We start from the raw sequence: 19,726 nt of genomic DNA, 5'->3' as shown, positions 1-19,726 counted from the left end.
TTTACTTTAACAGCGGGGGTTATGAAGCTTCTGACAAACCAGAGGTATGTCTGAATAAACCCCTTTTGTTATCGAGGCCAAACTTCATTCATTTCAATCATATTTGAAAATCTTTTGTGTTGGACCGGACGGAAAAGGCAAGAAGGGAAGAAGAGAGAGGGATGTTAGAGAAAGTGGGGGGATAGGAGGGTGGTAATAGGAGGAGGGGGGGGGGGGGGGGGGATAAGACCATGAAGCAGCATAAAGCAACAAGTTTACTGGATGTTTATCATTACGGTAAGGTTCAAATGTAGTACAAATCTCAAAGGGCCGGGCCTGTCCACACTCAAATATTATCAGCTGCAAAAATGTCAACATGTACACAAAACCGATAGTGTTCACACACGCATACTTATGCCTTCAAACCAACTAGTGTGAAATATTTCATTCATTCAATCATGCAAACTATTAGTGCAAAGGTGAGCTAACACCTGTGCTCATTGCCCATTGAAGTGTCTTAAAATAAATGTTTCTTTCATATCTTATTTTCAGCCTACAGCCTGTGATGTGAAAGCAAAAGAAAACAAAGAATAAATCTTTTTGCAGTCCTTCAAATAAGCTTGTTAGTAGCTTGGTAAAAATAAATAAATAAAAAAGAAAACTACAACGAAGTAAATGTTAAAGAGGACAGCTTTTAAAGATCACTTAAAATGTCTAACCTGGATTGAGCAATCCACTTTTCTGACTAGTGTGTGAAAAAGAATTTGGTTATAGATGACCAAGGTAATACTTTCTACTTAAAGAAAAATGGGAAAAAAAGAAGGTGGTTTACCAATTACGGAAGAATGTTGGGAAATTATATGAAATGCTATGTGCAATGGGTCTCAACTGGTTCCAACTCATGGCGCGAATTCTGCCGGAAGAATGTTATAAGATTTTTTTACCACCCCAGTGCCGGAGTCCAGCTATTCAAAACTACTGGTCAGAATATTATTTTGAGGTCCATTTTATTAGCATTCAGGAGAGAGTTTTACACATCGCAAGCAATTGCAAGAAAGTATTTTGTTTTTGATGCGGAGGCCTTATTGATATCACTACATTGCATTATATGATGTGTTGGATCACATGATGAAGCCACATTGTTGCAGTAGGCAGCATTTACTTTTGTTATAACAGTTCATGTCCTCTTCCCTGCATGCAACTTCAAAACCCTTTTCCTGTTTCCCAACAGATCTTTGATGAGGAATATGCCGTGCTGTATTTGGACCAAGGAGGAGCTTTGGTTGCAATAAGACATACTCCGCTTCCCATTCGACACCTGTGGTGAGTCATTATGACAGAGACGCCATTTATCCCAGCGTGACTAATTCCCGGAAGGAAGACTCCAGTCTGAAATAAATCAAACTTAAGCTAATGAGCTTTTCTACAAACTTAAAGATCCTGTGAGTTCCTTGTGTTTTCCTCCATACTCAGCCCTGCAAGGAATGTCAAGTAAAGTTGTTGTGAGGGTTGCAGAAGCATTAGCGAGGGTTTTTTGTTCAGCAGCTGTGTGTTTTCTCAGGTTGAGCTTTGATGAAGGACGCCAGTGGAACAAGTACAGTTTCACCAACACGCCTCTGTTTGTGGACGGCGTGCTGGGAGAGCCTGGAGAGGAGACGCTCATCATGACGTGAGTAACAAACGCATCCATCGCACTGGAAAATCAAAGGAACTACAAACTGGCTGAACCGCATTTTCCCGTAACCAGCATCTTCTTGCATATGTATCCTCAGTTGCACCATTCAGCATTCTTTGCTGCCTGTTTTCTCTTTCATGAATAAAAAAGGTTTCTCTCAAGGTCTAGCTGACATCAAAACTGGCTGTCTACAGATTATGATCACAGGAGATCAATGGTTTGGCAGCCAGCGACAGCGTGACTGTCCATTTGAAGAGCAAAAAGGGAAATGATCAAAAAAAAGGAAAAAAAACATAAGCGAGAAACTCTGGTTTCAAAAGTTTTAACTGCATAAGAAATTGGGCAATGGGATGATTCTGTGTGCCCTCAGAAACCAAAGTTATGAAGATTCCTTTCGTATTTATTCTTAGAATAGCCAAGAGCAAGAGTGTATTCATATGAGACAGCAGCACGGCCTTATTGCAGCACAGTCAGGCCTCAGGAGCGTTTCACCAAAGGCTTTCCGCAACCGTTGAATCAATGTTTCATGACACCTGTCTTAAATGACAGAGTGACAGCGGCTGGTTTTGCTCTGCCAAAAAGTGATAGGACACAGCTGGAGAGACAGGAAAGGAAGGGGTACATGCACTCAGCAGCCTGACAGGAACTGAATCTACTGCTGCAATCTAGATTAACGAAGAAAAAAGATGAACCACCAGAAGAAAAAATATATTTTTAATGTCTGTATATTTTTTTCCTACTAATTCAAAGCAGATTATTGAACATTGCATAAAAAATATTCTGCTTAAACCAATGTGATGTATGTAACGGTCTTGGAAAGATTTGGATCGGATCGGATGTAGCTTGAGCAGGTTTGGTTAATGCTTGTTAATAAAGTAATAAAAAAGAAAATGTTGAGAGAACTTGGACATTGCTCAAGACCATCATCCTAATAAGGTTAGAGGCTTCTGTCCCCCAGTCCCTTTAAGCTTGTTTTTAATTTAATTTAATTTTTTTTTGCTCCTATCCCTCCTCTGGGAGTCTTTGTATGTGAGTTAGCAAAATCGGTTCTTACCAGAAATAAAGTTGTTAGAAGAGCTGCTCCAACAGGATACTGCTTGTTGCACTGTTCCAGCAGATAGGTTCTTCTGTGAGAAGTGTGTGTGGGTGGGTGGGGGGTGGGGGGCAACCAAAAGACAAAACAGTCAAATACAGCATTAGCATATAAGACCATAATGCATCATTTTCTTATTGGTTTGCGCTCATTTGTACAGTAAGTGCCTGTCATGGTCAGTTGCCTTCAATCCTAATTGACAAATTGTGATTAATATGTTTTGCTGTGATTGATGAAGGACCAATTGCAGAGAAAACACACACTTTGTTCTCTCTAAATGGAATATTTGTTTTAGATAAATGAAGAAAAAAACATTTTTGTTTTGATTGACTTTCATAAGAAAAAGTTAGTTTTAAACATTGGACAACAATATTCTAGCTTCTGTTGGGAAACGTTGGTTTGTTTTTGGCCACAATTGCCATTACTCCATACAGACACCCACCCTGAACACGCCTGATCCTTTCTGATGTTGAAAACTAAACAGGGTTGGGCCTGATTAGTCCCTGGATGATAGACCTCTTGGGGCTTTAAGGTGCTATAAGTTACTGCAACAATATGGGCCAGGTTCCCATGTTTCCATGTATCATAACAAAAAAGAGGGATGGGTAAGGAAATTACTTTGCATTAAAACTGAGGCAAATTCCAAATTGGCAGGTAATCTCCTTTGGTAACCTCCTCAAAGAACTAGCTGAAAGGAAAAAAAACATTGACATTTCTCTCTATGTAAATGAGTGTTTGGCAAATCTCATGTGAAAATGCATATTCATTTTTTGGCTCATTGTCCAGGATTTTTGGCCACTTCAGTCATCGCTCTGAATGGCAGCTGGTAAAAATAGACTTCAGATCCATCTTCAACAGAAGGTGCACAGAGGCCGATTACCAGACATGGCACCTACACAACCAGGTAAGTCTCCTTCAAAATATAGCATGGACAATGTTGTAATTGAAAAATTTGATTTTTTTATTTTTACTGATATGAGTTCTACTGTACTGTACAGTAGCATAACCCTAACATCTAACCCTTACTGTAAGCTGACAAATAGCCTTTTACGGACAGACTCATGACATACATTACAGTGTTTCTGATATAGGCAAGTGGATTTTCCCACCAGCTTGCATTCAGGTTCAAAACTGGATGATTTGATAAAGTTGTATCCAAGGTCAATGTATTTATCAGATTTCCATTCCAAAAGAAAATGTCTTTTTTTGTTTGTTTATTAAAAGTATTTGTGAATAAGGCGTGTCAGACTCCAGTATATCAGCAAACCAATTTAGTCGTGGTTAGCACTTTTATTTGATTTGCCATTTATAAATAAATTGGAATAATAGAGCCTGCATATGGTTATGAAATTAGGATGCACTTTTGCATGGAAAATATTCATATTGATTAATTGCTTGCTTGCTTGCTTGCTTGCTTGATTGATTGATTGATTGATTGATTGATTGATTGATTGATTGATTGATTGATTGATTTTGTGGAGCAGATCATGTAGTTTGTTATTTTGATAAACCTGTGACTCACACTGAACTGTTTTGTGTAAGTTGACGTGGAGGAAAAGGTGTTATGTCCTAGTATGGATTCAGAGGCTTGTGCCCCAGCACGTTTAAGCATCGACGTCAGATCGATGCCAAGTCAGAGGTCACCAAATTAGCTTCAGGCCAACCTCTTCACGTAGGTCATGGTACGTTTCACTTAACCCTGCTTGAGTTTGGAATGGTCAAACAGAGCAAACTTTGAGAGTCACTCCTGGGTATGGCACAGATTTTCTAGTAGGAGTGTGCCCTCTGTGTTTTTGCTCCAGGGTGAGCAACTTCAGGCCTTGAGGGTCACTGTGTTGCTTTTTTGTCCTTGCCTGCCTTTGAATCTTCTGATTGGCTGAACGCCAGAGCCAGGTAATCTGCGGAATGTGCAGTCGGCTAAAAAAAAGCAGGACTGTCTACCCTAAGGATGTCAATATGTCAATACAGGCTCAAAAAGGTCAAGGAAAAGGAACATTATCTGGTTTATACTGCCAGCATGCATAATAAAAATGACTTGTGCACCAAAAACCTACATCTAAAAAGAGACTTATATATAAGACAGCTATTGTTAGATCCCTGATTTATATCTACAATGATCTACTCGGAGACAGATGCCAGAAAAACCTCTATCAAAAGTAAAAGTGCCAAAATGATTTTCTATAATTGGATCTTGTCACACACATGTAAGAAGCCGTTGGTGTTCATGTCATTACAGAGCAACGTTGTGACATATTTGTAGTCTAAAAATCCAGCAAAAGTGGCAACGAGGGACCAAGTCCTGGGTAAAGTGGATAAGCTCAAAAGCTTTGATACACAAAAGTTATCGGGTTTTGGTGTCCCAGCTGTTATCTCTTTGAATACCCATGGATCCAACCAATGTTGACATAGAACAACACTTATCGTCTAGATCTCACCTTGTTTCCCATCATATTGAGTCACATTTTGCAAATGGCTTTGTGTTAACTGGCTCTGTTCAAATATAATGTGAATTTAGCATAAATTTAGAATTAGAAGGGAGGGAGGGAGATGATTGGAACTCATTGTGGAGCTCATCCTCCTCCACAAAGTCCAAAGATCACATTTGTTAATCTCTGCTGTCACTTTGGTGGATGAATTCATGTAAATCCTAATAAAAGCCTGAGTAAGAGACCCTCTGACCCCAAGAATGCTTGAAGACCGCAGAACTTCAGGTATTCAATCAGGAGGCTTTTGTTCTGCACAGAAACATTTTCAGCTCAAACTTTTGCATGATTCATTGATTCAAGGACGCTGACAGAAGCAGGCAGAATTAGTTCTGCAGCTTGGTCCCAATAAGTAATTACTGATACAAATGTTTTTAATAAGTCATCGCTTATGAACACACTGTCATACTTGTGTGTAAACAAAGGTCCCCTTAAGAGGATTAAGGCTTTTTTTTCTTAATGAGTTATTATCTCTAATTGCTTTCCACACAGTTATTTGGAAAGTTGGCTGAAGCTGGAAATCTCTTCTTTTGAAATGTTCATATCATCCTCTAAGTGCACTCCCAACACTGCACAGCCCCTCCTGCGCATACATTAAACCTGCCCCTCAACCTGGCCGGTATTGAAGCCAAGCCAGATACATAAAGCAGGCCTTTATTCATGGCCTGCTTCTGTAATTGCTTAAGACACCCATATGCTCAGAGCTGACTAATGATCAAAACGTATAGCAAAGAAGATGACAAGGGTCCAAGCCAATTACAGGGCTAAACTGGCCAAACGGAGCAGTGGAAGAGCCTGCTGCAAAAATAAAACTGCCTAGAAAAGATGAGTCGCCTTTGTGTTAAGCTGGAAAAGTTTCCCCGGCTGGTCTATTTTTGTTTCTTTTCCTCAGCCATCTCACTACTGACACCTAATGCACATGTGTAGAATGTTCTGCTGATAAAAAGAAAGCAGCATTAAAGGATGGTGGATACAGTGGAACAGGCTGCTCATATCTTTTCATCTTTTTTTGCTTTCCAGCTGATTTTGAACTCACTTCTTTTACTCAGACGTACGGCTAAAAATGGGTGCCGTGCCGCCTGCTTTTGCAGTTGGAGCTCCTTCTTATTAGTTTGTGTCAAAGAAAAAAATATCCTGAAAAAAAAAAGACTCAAGTAGCACATTCTGGAATGTGACATTGTGACGCAGGAATGGCTGCTGAGTTTAGCACACAATGCCGTTTCATCCACAGGGCAATGTGCACTCGGGTAGCTGGATCCCATGAATAATTTACACATTTAGATGTTAAAAAATCTGTTCATTTTGTGAACTCCCTGAATGTAAGTTTACTTTTGGCCCTCTTCAGGGTGAGCCATGTCTCATGGGGGTGAAAAGAATCTACCGAAAGCTGAAACCGATGTCCAGGTGTGTCATGGGAAAGATGTACTCGGTGGCGATGACATCAAGTCCCTGTGACTGCATGGAAGCTGACTTTGAGTGGTAAGTTCTGCTTTTTAACTTTGTTTCTAACATTTTTTCGACCTGTCATAAGCACCCCACCTGGAGTAAGAATGACTTGTCTTTAATTTTCATATTCCTTTTACAAACCTCTACCACAGTTTACCTTTGTTCAGTCTGCACATCGTCGATGATGCAGTATCATAACGAAATAAAGTCTGAAGCCATACTAAAGTTTTTAAATATGACTTATGTCAAAGAGGAGAACAAATGTCATTAGTTCAGCTGGAAATTAACATTAATCTGCCTATTATCGTATACCTGTTGGAATGGACGAGAACTTTCAATTTGGTATTGTAATAACAAAATGCGATGGCATAGACTGATAAATAAAAAGTATGTTATAGTGAAAATCCCATCCATACATTTTCCAAACCTGCTAAATCTCTTTTGTCTGTCCCGCCTACTGTTGGGCAAAGTCAGGGTACACCCTGGACAGGATGCCAGTCTGTTGCAGAGCCACATAATCACACTCACACATTCACACCAAGAAGCAATTTAGAGTAACCAAATTAACCTATGAAGCATGTTTTTGGACTGTGGGAGAAAGACGTACCTAAAAAGAAAACCTGCGCATCTATGAGGAGAACACGCGTGCCAATGTGCAGCCCTATAGTGAAAATTAAAATTCAATTTTTGGGATATCCCTTCAGGGGTCGCCACAGCAAATCAGCTTCCATTGATTCCCAAAGGTAGAGAGTTTTACACAAGATGCCCTTCCTGGCACAATCCTGTATTTTATCCAGGCTGGGGACCAGCACAGGGGGACCCAGACTTGGGCCCCTTTTGTAGCTACATAGTTAGGCCGTAGCGTGAAGGGTCTGGCCCAAAGACCCATACTGGATGAAGCTCATTACGCCCCAAAATAAACCCTGATTTCCCATTGGTTTAATTTTGATGTCAGTAATTTTACCTGTGGCTCTTTAGATGCAAAATAAGTAGTAACAAATAATTTTAATACAATTCCTAAGTATCTGTTTCCACAGTTGTGTTTTAGTTTGAAAAAATTAGGTTACGGCAGGAAATAAATAATATTAGGAAATAAATAAATAAAATACTAAGAGATTGCACAATTGGTTGTAAAACTGTTGCCACAGTGGCCAAAAATGCCTGTAAAGCAAGAAATGCTCTAATGATTCTGCTGGGAGGACGTATCCTAACCAAAATGTGTACAGATTTGTTGAATGTTTTAAATGCAATGTTTTAAATATTAAACTGAAACTGATATACAGATGGCATTATTAGCTGTGCATGACTTTATCAAAATACTCAGAGAAGCTGAGGAAATCTATGTGTGTTGGGGGACAAGTCTGAAGACTTGGATTGGGTGTTTGTAGTCTTTTAGCAAGACTGTGTCAAACACTAAAAAAAACTGAGGGTAAATAATATCATCCTCTGTAAAACTAAAGCTCTACCATGTGTAAATAAGTGAATCGACATGAAAGAGACCTTTTTAATTCAGTCTCCTAAATGTGAGTCACAATATCAGTTCTGACACCGTTAGGCCTTGAGACAATTACACCATCAACATTTAAGATAAGATCAATAAAAACAATGAAGAATCATTCCATATTTGTCTTCTCTTTATTTTTTGTTAAAAGCTCAGCTTGTGATTATGGTAAATGTAGAACAAAACTGGAAACAACTAATCATACAACAAATCAGCAAAACAAGAAAAATGTTTTTTTAACTCTGCAAAGCTTTTGAGCCAAAGTGAACAAAATCATTCAGAGGATGACCTCCTCACACACTACCTAAAAAAAACACTCCTTTGCTATAAACTTTTGTCCTTTGCTATAAACTTTTGAGTTTTCTGTAGAAACCTAATCTCTGTTATACATATTTTTAATGAAGAAGCAAAAAGGAAAAATTCTACATAATTGACACTAAAGTACAGTATTTTTGGTTTTTACTTTTCAACTGAAATACAAAGTTCTGCAACATCAAATGTGGACTGTTTCTGCTTGGTTTAATTTAAAATTTGAGCTAAAAGGCAAACCCTTTGAAATAATCAAACCAACCAGTTTCCTGAATAATTTCTCTTGGATCGAAGCTGTAATCTCACCAGAAGCAAATTGCTTAAGAGTAGGAAACCACCATCACAGATCTCATCCTCTGGGTTTGAAAGTAGCTCAGTAGCTTCTTCTGTGCTTCCAAACAGAAACTAGTCAAAAGCCAAGTTGTGTGTGTTTCTGTGTTGTGTGTTTCGGTGAGACGATTTTGTTTTTCTCTCTCACATATTCAATTGACGCCGCCTTAATGCGCAACATCGTTCACAGTTTGAATGCTTTCAGAGTGAAAATGATTCTTCGCTGCTGCTCTTCTCACACTGACTGTCATAAAAACTGCCTTCTTTGATATTTTTTCTTTGCTAATGTTTTTTTCTTTCTTGCCACAGTCTGGTCTCCTGAGTGAAGCAGCTCCTGTAATAAGCTCCACTAAAACCATAAATCACGGAGCCTAATAGCTTTCATTAACAATCACAACACTTTTGCATCTGTGTGCATGTCGGACTAATTGGGGCAATTTGTCCCCTTCGTTTTTTGGGCATGTTGCGGCTCTGCCTTTAATTTGGAACACAAACAACATGTGAGCTGCGTTAAATAACACAGCATAGGATTTGTTAACATGCTCTTTTGCAGACCTGTACACTTCAGTTGTTTTTTTTTTTTTTCATTGATTTGTACAAGCATTATTAGTTAATTGGGAAATCTGCGTTTTGATTGGATGACTGTCTGCTTACTCACATCTGTGCAGTGATTATGGCTACGAGAGGCGGAGTGACGGCAGATGCAGCCCCGCCTTTTGGTTCCATCCATCATCCATGTCCAGGAGTTGTACCACTGGGATGACTTTCCTAAACAGCACCGGGTAAACACAAAAGCTACAAATGCATTTAACACACAAATGCTACAAATGCATCTGAAAAGGCGTCTCAGCAGGCAACTACAGCTGCCAAAGTATAGGTTAAGCCCTTCAGGCTAATTGTTTGGAAAATGTCTAACAGAGTAGCAAGGTTTCTTTGAACCTTGAAGTGGAGTGGATGTGCATACCACACAAACTTACTGGCTTTCAAAATATTACTAGAAAGTAAGAAAATTACTCTAAAATGGGCTTTGGCTTTAGATGCTCTCCATATGTTGTCAAAACCCAATTTTTTTGCAAACAGGAAGTCCGACTTTTGACCATTGATAAAGTCTTTGGTAGCTCGGTTGGTAAGGTGAAAGGCTATACCATGCAGGAATCCAGGGTTTGATTCCCGGAAGGGAATGAACAATGGTACTGGGGGCACTTAACATACCAATGACAAGCAATTAACATCACCCAGGGTTCTTTGGCAAGACTCTTAACGCTACCGCCTCCCGAGCGCGATTTGGCTGGTCAAATGCGGAGAAAAATTGTGGGATAAATAAAGTATCAATTATTATTTTTTATTATTATTATAGACTGCACAAGAAATGATTATGTAAGCAAAAAGGTACATTGTTTTTTATTTCTTTTTTTTTTTAAATTATTATTACTTTATTCTTTTCTTGATCTTCCACCTGTAGCTACCGAAAAGTCATTTCCAACAACTGCACAGCCGGAGTGAGCGCTGAGTTTACTGCCCGGCGGCTGCAGTGCCCCCTGCAGGCCCCCAGAGGCTTGCACCTTGTGACGAATGAGGGTGCTCTAACCGCCACGCTGGGCTCCAACATCACTTTTCTTGTTTTTCTGGAAGAGGTGTGTTTCTCTTGTTGTTTACCGGATTTTCTGTTTATAATCCACTTCCAAAGTTAAGCACGAGTGTTATGGGTTGTTGCAAACTCATTACTTTTTCCTTTTTATCTATTACTTGGTTTTGGAATTGTAACAGATAAGGGATTTGTCTAAAAACCATTTTTTGGAGTTTAGCATGTAAACCATTTTTAGTTATTTGTTTGTTTTTGCCCAAAGTGCTTTCAGATAGTTGCCCAGCAACACTTCTTCAAAGCTTCTGCAAAGTTGATGACACATTTCTTTCATTGGTAGTTGATTATATCTTACTAAAGTGCAAATTGATTCAAAACACAAAAGCCTGTATTATTTTTATAATTATTTTTCTTATATTAACTTATTGTTAGTCTTTCATGGAATTTTTTTTTTTTTCAAAGAAAAACATCCACGTCAACGTGGTGCAAATCATGTATTTCCTAATTTAACACTGGTGTGATAATTGATTGTTTTTTACAGCATAATATCCCTGTTTGCATCAAAATAAAAATGCATTTAGAGTATGTGTAGGTGCAAAAACAGACTCCATTGACCAGCATGAACCAGGTCAGTTCAACGTGAGGAAATCACTGTTATTCCACTGACAGAAAAAGGGGCAGGGATTCACAGATCAGTGTGATTAAGCAAGTTCGTAAAGGGTTGGACTTGACAGACCAGCACAGATGCAGCATCTGTCAAACCTGTTGCTATGGTTACCAAACAGACTCACATCTCTTTTAAAGGGAATGTGAGGGGCTCTCCTAGTAAATTTGCATACTGAACTCAAAGCAAAGTTTCTGCTGTTTCTGAACTTCCCAAACCGTGTCTGACATTTTATGTGGTCTTAAATGGTGAAATGTGTTTTGTTCTTTCATAGACTGTTTAGGGTGGACTCTAGAGGAAATCCCTGCTATCCACAGTCAACAGTTTAACGCTAAATTGGAGGGAGCAGAAACACTTGTAATCAATCCACCAAACTTCACTCATAAAAAAGTGCCTCTCGTGATGTGCTCGGCTCACGCTCCATAAGTCTCCTAAAAAGGCTGGTATTAAAACAGTTAGGACACGTTGGTCTTATTGGTATTATTGAAGTTAAATCATAACAATTGTAATGAATTGTTATGATTTAGGTTAGGTTTGATGTTTCTTAATTTTTGCAGAGCACTTTGGGACAGCCACTGGTGTAAACTGTCTTTTTATAAATAACCCAAGTTATTTTAGAGCAAAAGTTCAGAGACAGTTGGAGTAAAAACCAGAAGTGATTTCTGGAGTCTGTCCGTGGATGAACTCTTCTACCACTGAGAGTCCTGCTAGCAGAAGAGAGAATGGAGAGGATCATGTCTGGGATGAACCTGAACCTTGACAGAGTTCTTCACTAGTATTTAAGGAAATTCTAAAACAGCAAGAGTACCTAAAACCACTGAAATTCACGAGACAGATTAGCTATGCCTTACTAACAGTTGACCATTTTACTGTTTCTGAATCATTACAAGTAGTTTGGGGTGATTATAAACAGCACATGCTTGGATTTTCTGAAGTGTAGGAGACTTTTTGAGCATGCTTTTCTTCAAAGAAGAGAGCTAGAATCTTCCTGCCAACGAGGCAACGGGCATTTCCTGAAAGTGTTTGTCCTGCAGGGCGACGGGGCGAGGACAAGCATCACCATTGACTTTGGAGATGGGCACGCTCTGACGTACTCCAACGTGAGCACCATCGAGGACGGGATCAAACACATTTACAAAGCTGTGGGAATCTACCGAGTGACCGCCACGGCAGAGAACAGCCTCGGCTCAGAGACCGCCACCCTCTTCCTGCACGTCACATGTGAGGCACCAGAGGGCTTTAAAAGATATGACTACACAAATGTATTTGTGTGTTTCTCCAGATAGAAATATCTTCAATTTTGTGCCTTTGCTGTTTTTAGCTGCTTCAGTTCTTATCACGTTCTGTGGAATTGCTGCTGTCAAGTTGTAAGCGGCGTCCCGCTTTTTATCTCCCTGCAGAGCATGCTTCTTGCCCATAACCAAACAAACAAGTGAGATAGAACAAATCTCATTACACTTCCTCCCAAGTCAGTGTATGCTTCATGGTAGAGGGCTGCATTGGGATTGGGTCCCGCCGGGTCCCGCGGGACCCAACCCAAATCTCGCGGGATTGGGCGGTTTCAATTGTGCTGCGGGCGGGAGCGGGCGGCGAAAAAAAACCCCCGCGGGATCAGTGCTGGCATGAATATCTCATGAATATATATTAGCGGTCTACGTTAGGCTGTGCGGCTGTTGGATTCTTATATACTGAAGCTCCGTGAAGGCACCAGGTAGAGACGCCTAATGGCCTCTGTCATCTAACCTGTTGTTGGGGGTGTACAACGCCCCGCCCCGCCTCTAGTGTGTTATTTAAAGCCTGATACCGCGGTCCCGTGTAGGCGGAGCTACCAGCTAGAGGTTCTGGTCTGATCGCTGCATGGAGCGATGTGTGCATAAATGCATGATAGACACGGAGAATGTGGAGAGATCAGGTTTATAATTTTGAAGAGTTCTACTTGGTAATCATGTTTCCATGTTTGGGTTTATAAAATCATCCCAGAGAAAGTCTCTGCTTCAACTCCCGCAGGGAAAGCTGCGTCTGAATCTGACGCCCGTGTTTGCATCTCTCTGACAGAGTTTGAAGCCAAAGCCCCTCCTCCGCCTCTATACCTGCTTTTCCTCTCTACCTGTTCACCTGTTCATCCTCTGTAGCTGAGAGTTGTTTATCCCCGCGCTCCCAATGTGTCCTACACAGAGAGCGCAAAATACGGTCACCGTAGGTTGACACGATAGTCCAGCGCAGCACACGGATGAAAGAGCTGTCAATCTATCCGGCAACACTGCGCGGATAAGGATGGAGCAGGTTACCTGGCAGGGACATGATGTCAATGGATGAAGCAGAAAAGAACCTCAAACGAGGTTCATCGTGAGTCACGCATGGTTCTCAGATCTGCGAATCAGCAAAACTGGAAAAGGCTGAAGCTAAAAGTATTTTTCTGTCAGGAAAAAATTAATTCATAGATTTTCAGCTCTGTTTAACCATTAATGTTTTTTTCCTCCATAAATTCAAATGACTTTGACCTGCATCTTTACCGGCTGGTTCAGCGCTTCAGGCTGTCTGTCTGCGCGCGGACACATGCACACTTTTAACCGAACATGATTTGTAAAAATATATTTAATAATTAAGTTGCAAATTTCAAAAAAGAGGAATGCATGAAAATATGAGGCTGGAGGAGGGACACGAATCTCTTTAATATCATCAATACAAAATACTGTTTTTTCCTGCGGGACTGGAGACGATACAAAATCAATGCATCTCTATTACTGTGCGGGAATAAATTCTATGAGTTTTGCGGGTGCGGGCGGGAGTGGACATACATATTGCGGGAGCGGGCGGGAGTGTAACGCATACCTTGCGGGAGCGGGCGGGATTGGTCAGAAATTCAGCGGGCGCGGGCGGGAGCGGGATGAAGAAAATAGTCCCGCGCAGGGCTCTACTTCATGGTCACTCGGCCCACAGAAGCTGCTGCCGCAGCATATGTAACAGGGCTGACCAATTTGACGTTTTCAGGGCGTGACAGATGTAAAAGAGCTGACATATTGATCGGGGATCGCCTTTGCCCCCAACAATCTGTCCATCCCATGTGCCAGCAGTACAAATGGAGCCATTGCAAGCTCTGGAGGCTGCAGATGAAAAATAACACGCAGATGGCGACCATTGGTCCCAGCGCAAGGCTGAATTCTGGGCATTTTTCCTTTATCTCAGTGGCTAATTCTATTTTCTCCCTCCTCTGAATGCTGTAGCGTAAAGCATCGCCTTTGCTCTGATGTATGCGTGTGCTCAAGCAGGTCAGCTGGAGTACATCCATCTCTCAGCTCCGTTTGTGGTGGTGAGGAACAAGGAAGTGAACCTGACGGCTGTTCTGTGGCCTAGCCAAGTGGGAACGGTCACCTACATCTGGTGGATCGGAAATAACACTGAGGTATGGAGAGCGTGGTGTCACTGTATCATCAGCCAGAACATCAGCTTCTTTTAGGGAGATGTTTTTTGAGATGTTTATACCGCAAACTAACTTGGATTCTCTGTGGGATACTTTGGCTTTCAATACAAAAAACAATACAAAGCAAACGTTGGAGATACAGCCACTAAAATGAACAAAACGGGGCAGGCAATTTGTTGGATTCAAAACTTTTATTGACACCAAATGTTTTTGACAAATAAAAGCATATTATCCATTTAAGCATTCTGATTTACTTTTATGAAACTTCTCATCTCAAGCTTTGTCTTAAAATATTCTGAATCTGTCAGGTGACCAATTGTATAAGATTATTATAGAGGACCTTGAAGACCCAATCCATTCAAAATCTGGTTTTAGGTGTTTTTAAGATATTCCTGTGGCATTTTTCTCATGATGGAGGACATATATGAGAAATATTAAGATTAAAATTGCAATTCTGTGTATTTCTTCATTCAAATCAGGAGCACACAAAAAAATGCCACTGCAAAAAGCTTGTAGCAGTGATGTAGGTGCTACAATTGGCAGACCTGCAGCACTCCATATTGATGCATCTACTTGCAGACGAATAGATCCACGTACATCTTTGTTGTACACATTTGAACAAGGATCTGGCACAAAACCGTAGACATGGATAGCCATTTTTGTGGTACCTGTAATTTTAGGGTTGGGTTTTAAGACAGGAGGAGAGTGTGGATTAAAAATATGGATAAATGGGGGGGCAACGCAAAACCAAAATTTCTGCCCACAACTCAGAGGAAAAATTGCAAATGAAATATTGCAGCTATGAAGAAACCTGTGTTGTCCTAGAAAACAACACAGGTTGTGTGATTTAGCTTAAAACTGACAAATTTAAAGACCACTGGGAACGCTTTTAAAATAGATAAGAATATGATTGGAATGGAACTTTAAATAGAAGTAGGATATTAGAGTTCAACAAATGACAGAGTCTGAAAAACTCAGACAAACCAAATGTGTTCTGCCAGCTTTAGATGAATCATGTTCCTGTCATAATTATGGTTTTATTTGTATTATATGTCAGTTCCATCAGGAACTCTCCATGAGGAGAGCGAGTAACATAAACCGGTAATAAACTCTGGCAGTTTTAGCATCTGAAAGTAATCTGAAGGGCAAATTGAGTCGTGAGTAATGACAAGAAGAGGGTCTCTGTAGGCTGACAGTGTGTTTGCTGAGCGTGCATGTGTGTTTTTGTGGGTGCATCAGCATGCTGACACCTCCGTAGTGTAAATAACAGCCTTGTGAGACATTAACCAGCTGCTGATAACGGCGCGTCTCACAGGAATGCCCAGACTCTGACTCTCTCCATCTCCGTCTCTGTGCATCTCCCCCTGCAGCCGATAATCACCCTTGAGGGAAGCATGGCGTGCACGTTTTCCCGGGAAGGTGTCAACACGGTCACTGTGCAGGTGTCTGCAGGGAATGCCATCCTGCAGGACAGAAAAACCATCGCCGTCCACGGTGAGTCAATTCCACGTCCCCTGAGATTCTGCAGGACGAGTCGGCACGATAAATGAACCACTGTGAGGAGTGGTTAAAATGGATTGAAATCCATTTTAATCCATTTTTGATCATTAGAAGTACATATAGAAGAGCTTAAATAGTTTAGTAAATAAAGTACTGCAGAAGTGCTGAGCTTGTGCTTTATTATGTTTAATCACCTGCGGCATGGAGGAGCTTTCCCAGCTTTCTTCTTTATAAAAAAATGCTGCAAACTCAGCAAGATAGTGGAATCCAAAATGCTTATGCAAATGGATAATTCTAAAGACAGTAAACTGCTTTAGGTGTTATCTGCAAATGACCCGTTTGGTGTGTTTTAAAACAAAACACTATTAAATGGGTCTCTTTTGTGGCTTTGTTTGTGGAACAGTATAGTGCAGTTGATTTGAGGCATCCAATGACTGTGGGGAACATTTTGGCAAAACGAAAAGGTTTCAACTTAATAAACATTACCACCAGCAAAATACATAAAAATAAATTTAACTACTGTCTTTGCACACTGCATTAACCAGTTAGTTGCTTTAATTTCTATTATAGAAAACAAATATGAACCGTCCCCCCACTCATCTGGATGAAGCTCATCTGCTGGACCATTTAAATATGTAGTTGTAGGGTTAGATATGCTAATTCTCTCTAAGAGTTCTGGTGCATCGCCTGTCCGTCCTGGGAGAGGATCCCTACTTCATGTGGGCACCCCTGAGGTCTCTTCTTCATGTTCTTTATGATTCATGTTTATTACACGATCATCGGCATGAAGCCCATTGAGATAACTATTGTTGCAAATATTGGGCTATATAGGTGAAAATGAATTGAATTGAAATAATTTCTCAACTTCTGCCCCCTACTTGGTTATGCAGACATCCTCTACTTCAATACCACTTGAGGCAATCTATATTCTCTGGATATCATCTGCAAGTAGAAAAGAAAGAAAAACTTGCTGAGCCAGAAGAAAAAGAGAGACAGATTTTTGCTCAAGGGCTGCAGGAGCTGGCAACAAATGGCTACCAGTACTTTAAAGCAAAACAATTCAAAATTAAAGCTACAAGTAGCATTTAGCGGGCCCGAGCACGTGCGACCGCCTGGCATGAGCGACCGCCCCGTGAGCAACGCCCTGCTCGAGCCATTCTCGTCGTTCTTTCTTGTCCATTCTGGAGCTTCAAGCTAATGTCAATAGGAAAGCAGCCTGTGGGGGGTGTGGGGGGGGGTACTGTAATCTGTTGCCTTAAGGGACAAAGACTTTTGCATATAGCATGAACGAGTGAGTGAATGAGCAACGCCCTGCTCGAGCCGTTTTGTGTCGTTCTTCCTTCTGCATTCTGGACCTGCAAGCCACATTTAACATGACAGCAGCCTGTCGGCGAAAGGTGGGGGTGGGGGTGGGGGGGCTGTAATCTGTTTCCTTTAAGGACTGATATTTTTGCATATATTGTGAAAAAAAAATTCAAACAAAGCTTTGTTTAGTCCTGCTCATTTTCTCATCCAGAAGGCCTTTTCAGATTAAAAAGTTGTCAATCAAGCAATGATGATAATCATTAACACTGTACCTAAAGATGTGAAAAATAGAAGTGATCTAATTTCCACTACAATGTCTAGACATGTGTCAGCTATGTTTGATAACTTGGCCGATCAGGTGGACCGGGATCTTGCAAAGCGCATGTTGTTTTGCATCCAGTTTGAAGAATCTCTAGACAGCAGCAGTGCAGCGCAGCTGTGTGTTTGTTTGTTTTTTTTGTTTTTCTTTACATCAAGAGAAGAACTCTTGACAGAACTGCCCTTACAAACAAATATAGGAGGAGTTGAAATGTATTACACGGTAAAGAAGTTTTTGTGCAGAAAAAGGTACCATTAGAAAAGCTGGTAGCAGTGACTGCAGACGGGGCTCCTGCTATGATCAATAGACAAACAGGTTTCATCACTCACTGTAAAGCTGACCCAGACTTTCCAAAATGTCTGCATTACTGCTGCTTCATTCACCAGTAGGCCTTAAGTGTAAAAGTGATTGGCTCTGGACACTAAGTTGGAGATATGTAGGAGGCATCTCATTCTGAAATCTCAGCCTCGTGATACAAACGGCTGATTTTTTATGAATTTTTAATTATCTGACTACAACGCAATCAACCACTTCCTGTTTGGCGGTGGCTTGCGCAGGCACCGTCAGGTGTATACCCATGAAACTCTAAACGATGAGAGAAAACCCTTCTGAGTATCTACTGTTGTAATTTTATGAACATCGGACAAAGCACAGAGAAAAAACAGGGCATAATGTGCCCCATGCAATAACTAGGTGGCGCTATAGAGCTCGTCCAAAGTTGTCATATCCATGGGTTCAGAATGGAAGCTTCATCATGTCCATTGAATTTCAGTGAGATTGGACAAGGAATGTGCACGTGAGAGCAACATTTATGCATGGTGAGACGCCCAACTCTTTGAATTGGTGCATAGTGCAATTAAGAATAAGTTAAAAATTAAGTTAACAACAACAACACACTATATACAGTAGAGTAAGGTGAAGTAAAGTGGGAGCACAGATGGGCTGGGATGGTGGGGCCTGTAAGTGTCACCGACAGTCCTTTGGTGGGCGGGGGGGTCACTTGGGGGAGTTGGGGTACTGTTCAGCAGGCTGACTGCAGTGGGGAAGAAGCTGTTCTTGTGGCGCGAGGTCCTGGTCCTGATGGACCGGAGCCTCTTGCCAGAAGGGAGGGGCCGAAAGAGATTATGTCCTGGATGAGATGGGTCCGCTACAATCCTGGCTGCCCGCCTCCAGCTCCTGGAGAGACGGGAGGTGGCAGCCGATCACCTTCTCTGCTGAGTGGATGACGCGTTGCAGCTTGGCCTTGTCTCTGGCCGTGGCCGCAGCGAACCAGACTGTGATGGAGGACGTGAGGGTGGATTCGATGATGGCATCGTAGAAGTCTACCAGCATCTTTTCAGGGAGGTGAAACTTCTTCAGCTGCCTCAGGAAGTACATCCTCTGCTGGACCTTCTTAGTGATGGAGCTGATGTTCTGCTCCCACTTGAGGTCCTGGCTGATGATGGTTCCCAGGAAGCAGAAGGACTCCACAGAGGTCACCGGGGAGTCACAGAGGATGACAGGGGGGAGGGGGGCTGGGGCCTTCCTGAAGTCCACTGTCATCTCCACTGTCTTCAGAGCATTAAGCTCCAGGTTGTAAGCGCTGCACTATGACACCAGCCTGGCTATTTAACTCCTGTAGGCCGACTCATCTCCGTCAGAGATGAGGCCGATGAGTGTGGTGTCGTCAGCAAACTTCAGGAGTTTGACAGACAGGTGACCAGCTGTGCAGCTGTTTGTGTACAGGGAGAGTAACAGGGGTGAAAGGACACAGCCCTGGGGGGATCCGGTGCTTGTGGTCCGAGTATCTGAGACGAGCTTCCCCAGCCTCACATACTGCTGTCTGTCCGTCAGGAAGTCTGTGATCCACCTGCAGGTGGAGTCAGGCACATTCATCTTGGAGAGTTTTTAATACTAAAGATGTATGAAAGACATACCGAAAAAATATGTCTTTCAGTGTTTAACTGGCTGTCTTTGGATTATGCATGCCTGAGTAATGACCATTCTTACTCCTCATCTCTCTGTTCACTGCTTGCTAATTTACATAGCAGGGGTCCCAGCAGGAGGGGGCGGGGTTGTAACACGACTCCTTCAGCAGAGCCAGGCTGAGAGAGGCTTTGACATGTAAGATGTTAGATGT

At 41.5% G+C, this 19,726-nt stretch overlaps 1 protein-coding gene across 4 annotated transcripts in view; it reads left to right on the top strand.

Moving 5' to 3' along the window:
* The window catches only part of sorcs1 (sortilin-related VPS10 domain containing receptor 1), a 212,376-nt gene that overhangs the window by 131,911 nt on the left and 60,739 nt on the right, over positions 1 to 19,726 (top strand). For all 4 annotated transcript variants that reach the window (XR_013655855.1, XR_002292451.3, XR_013655856.1 and 1 more), the window contains exons 13-21: positions 1,211 to 1,302; positions 1,541 to 1,648; positions 3,534 to 3,651; positions 6,576 to 6,709; positions 9,485 to 9,598; positions 10,279 to 10,450; positions 12,097 to 12,283; positions 14,332 to 14,465; positions 15,854 to 15,977. Coding sequence is in view for 1 of the 4 variants with exons in the window: in XM_011488553.4 (XP_011486855.2) it covers positions 1,211 to 1,302; positions 1,541 to 1,648; positions 3,534 to 3,651; positions 6,576 to 6,709; positions 9,485 to 9,598; positions 10,279 to 10,450; positions 12,097 to 12,283; positions 14,332 to 14,465; positions 15,854 to 15,977 (1,183 nt within the window). In the remaining 3 variants the exon portion in view is untranslated. The remainder of the gene's footprint in view (positions 1 to 1,210; positions 1,303 to 1,540; positions 1,649 to 3,533; positions 3,652 to 6,575; positions 6,710 to 9,484; positions 9,599 to 10,278; positions 10,451 to 12,096; positions 12,284 to 14,331; positions 14,466 to 15,853; positions 15,978 to 19,726) is intronic.

Source organism: Oryzias latipes, chromosome 1, assembly GCF_053564925.1.
Source record: "Oryzias latipes strain Hd-rR chromosome 1, Olatipes_Hd-rR_3.1".
In the NCBI taxonomy this organism is placed as follows: Eukaryota; Metazoa; Chordata; class Actinopteri; order Beloniformes; family Adrianichthyidae; genus Oryzias; species Oryzias latipes.
Note: the sequence above shows the minus strand (reverse complement) of the source record. Positions and strands in the feature narration are given on the sequence as shown.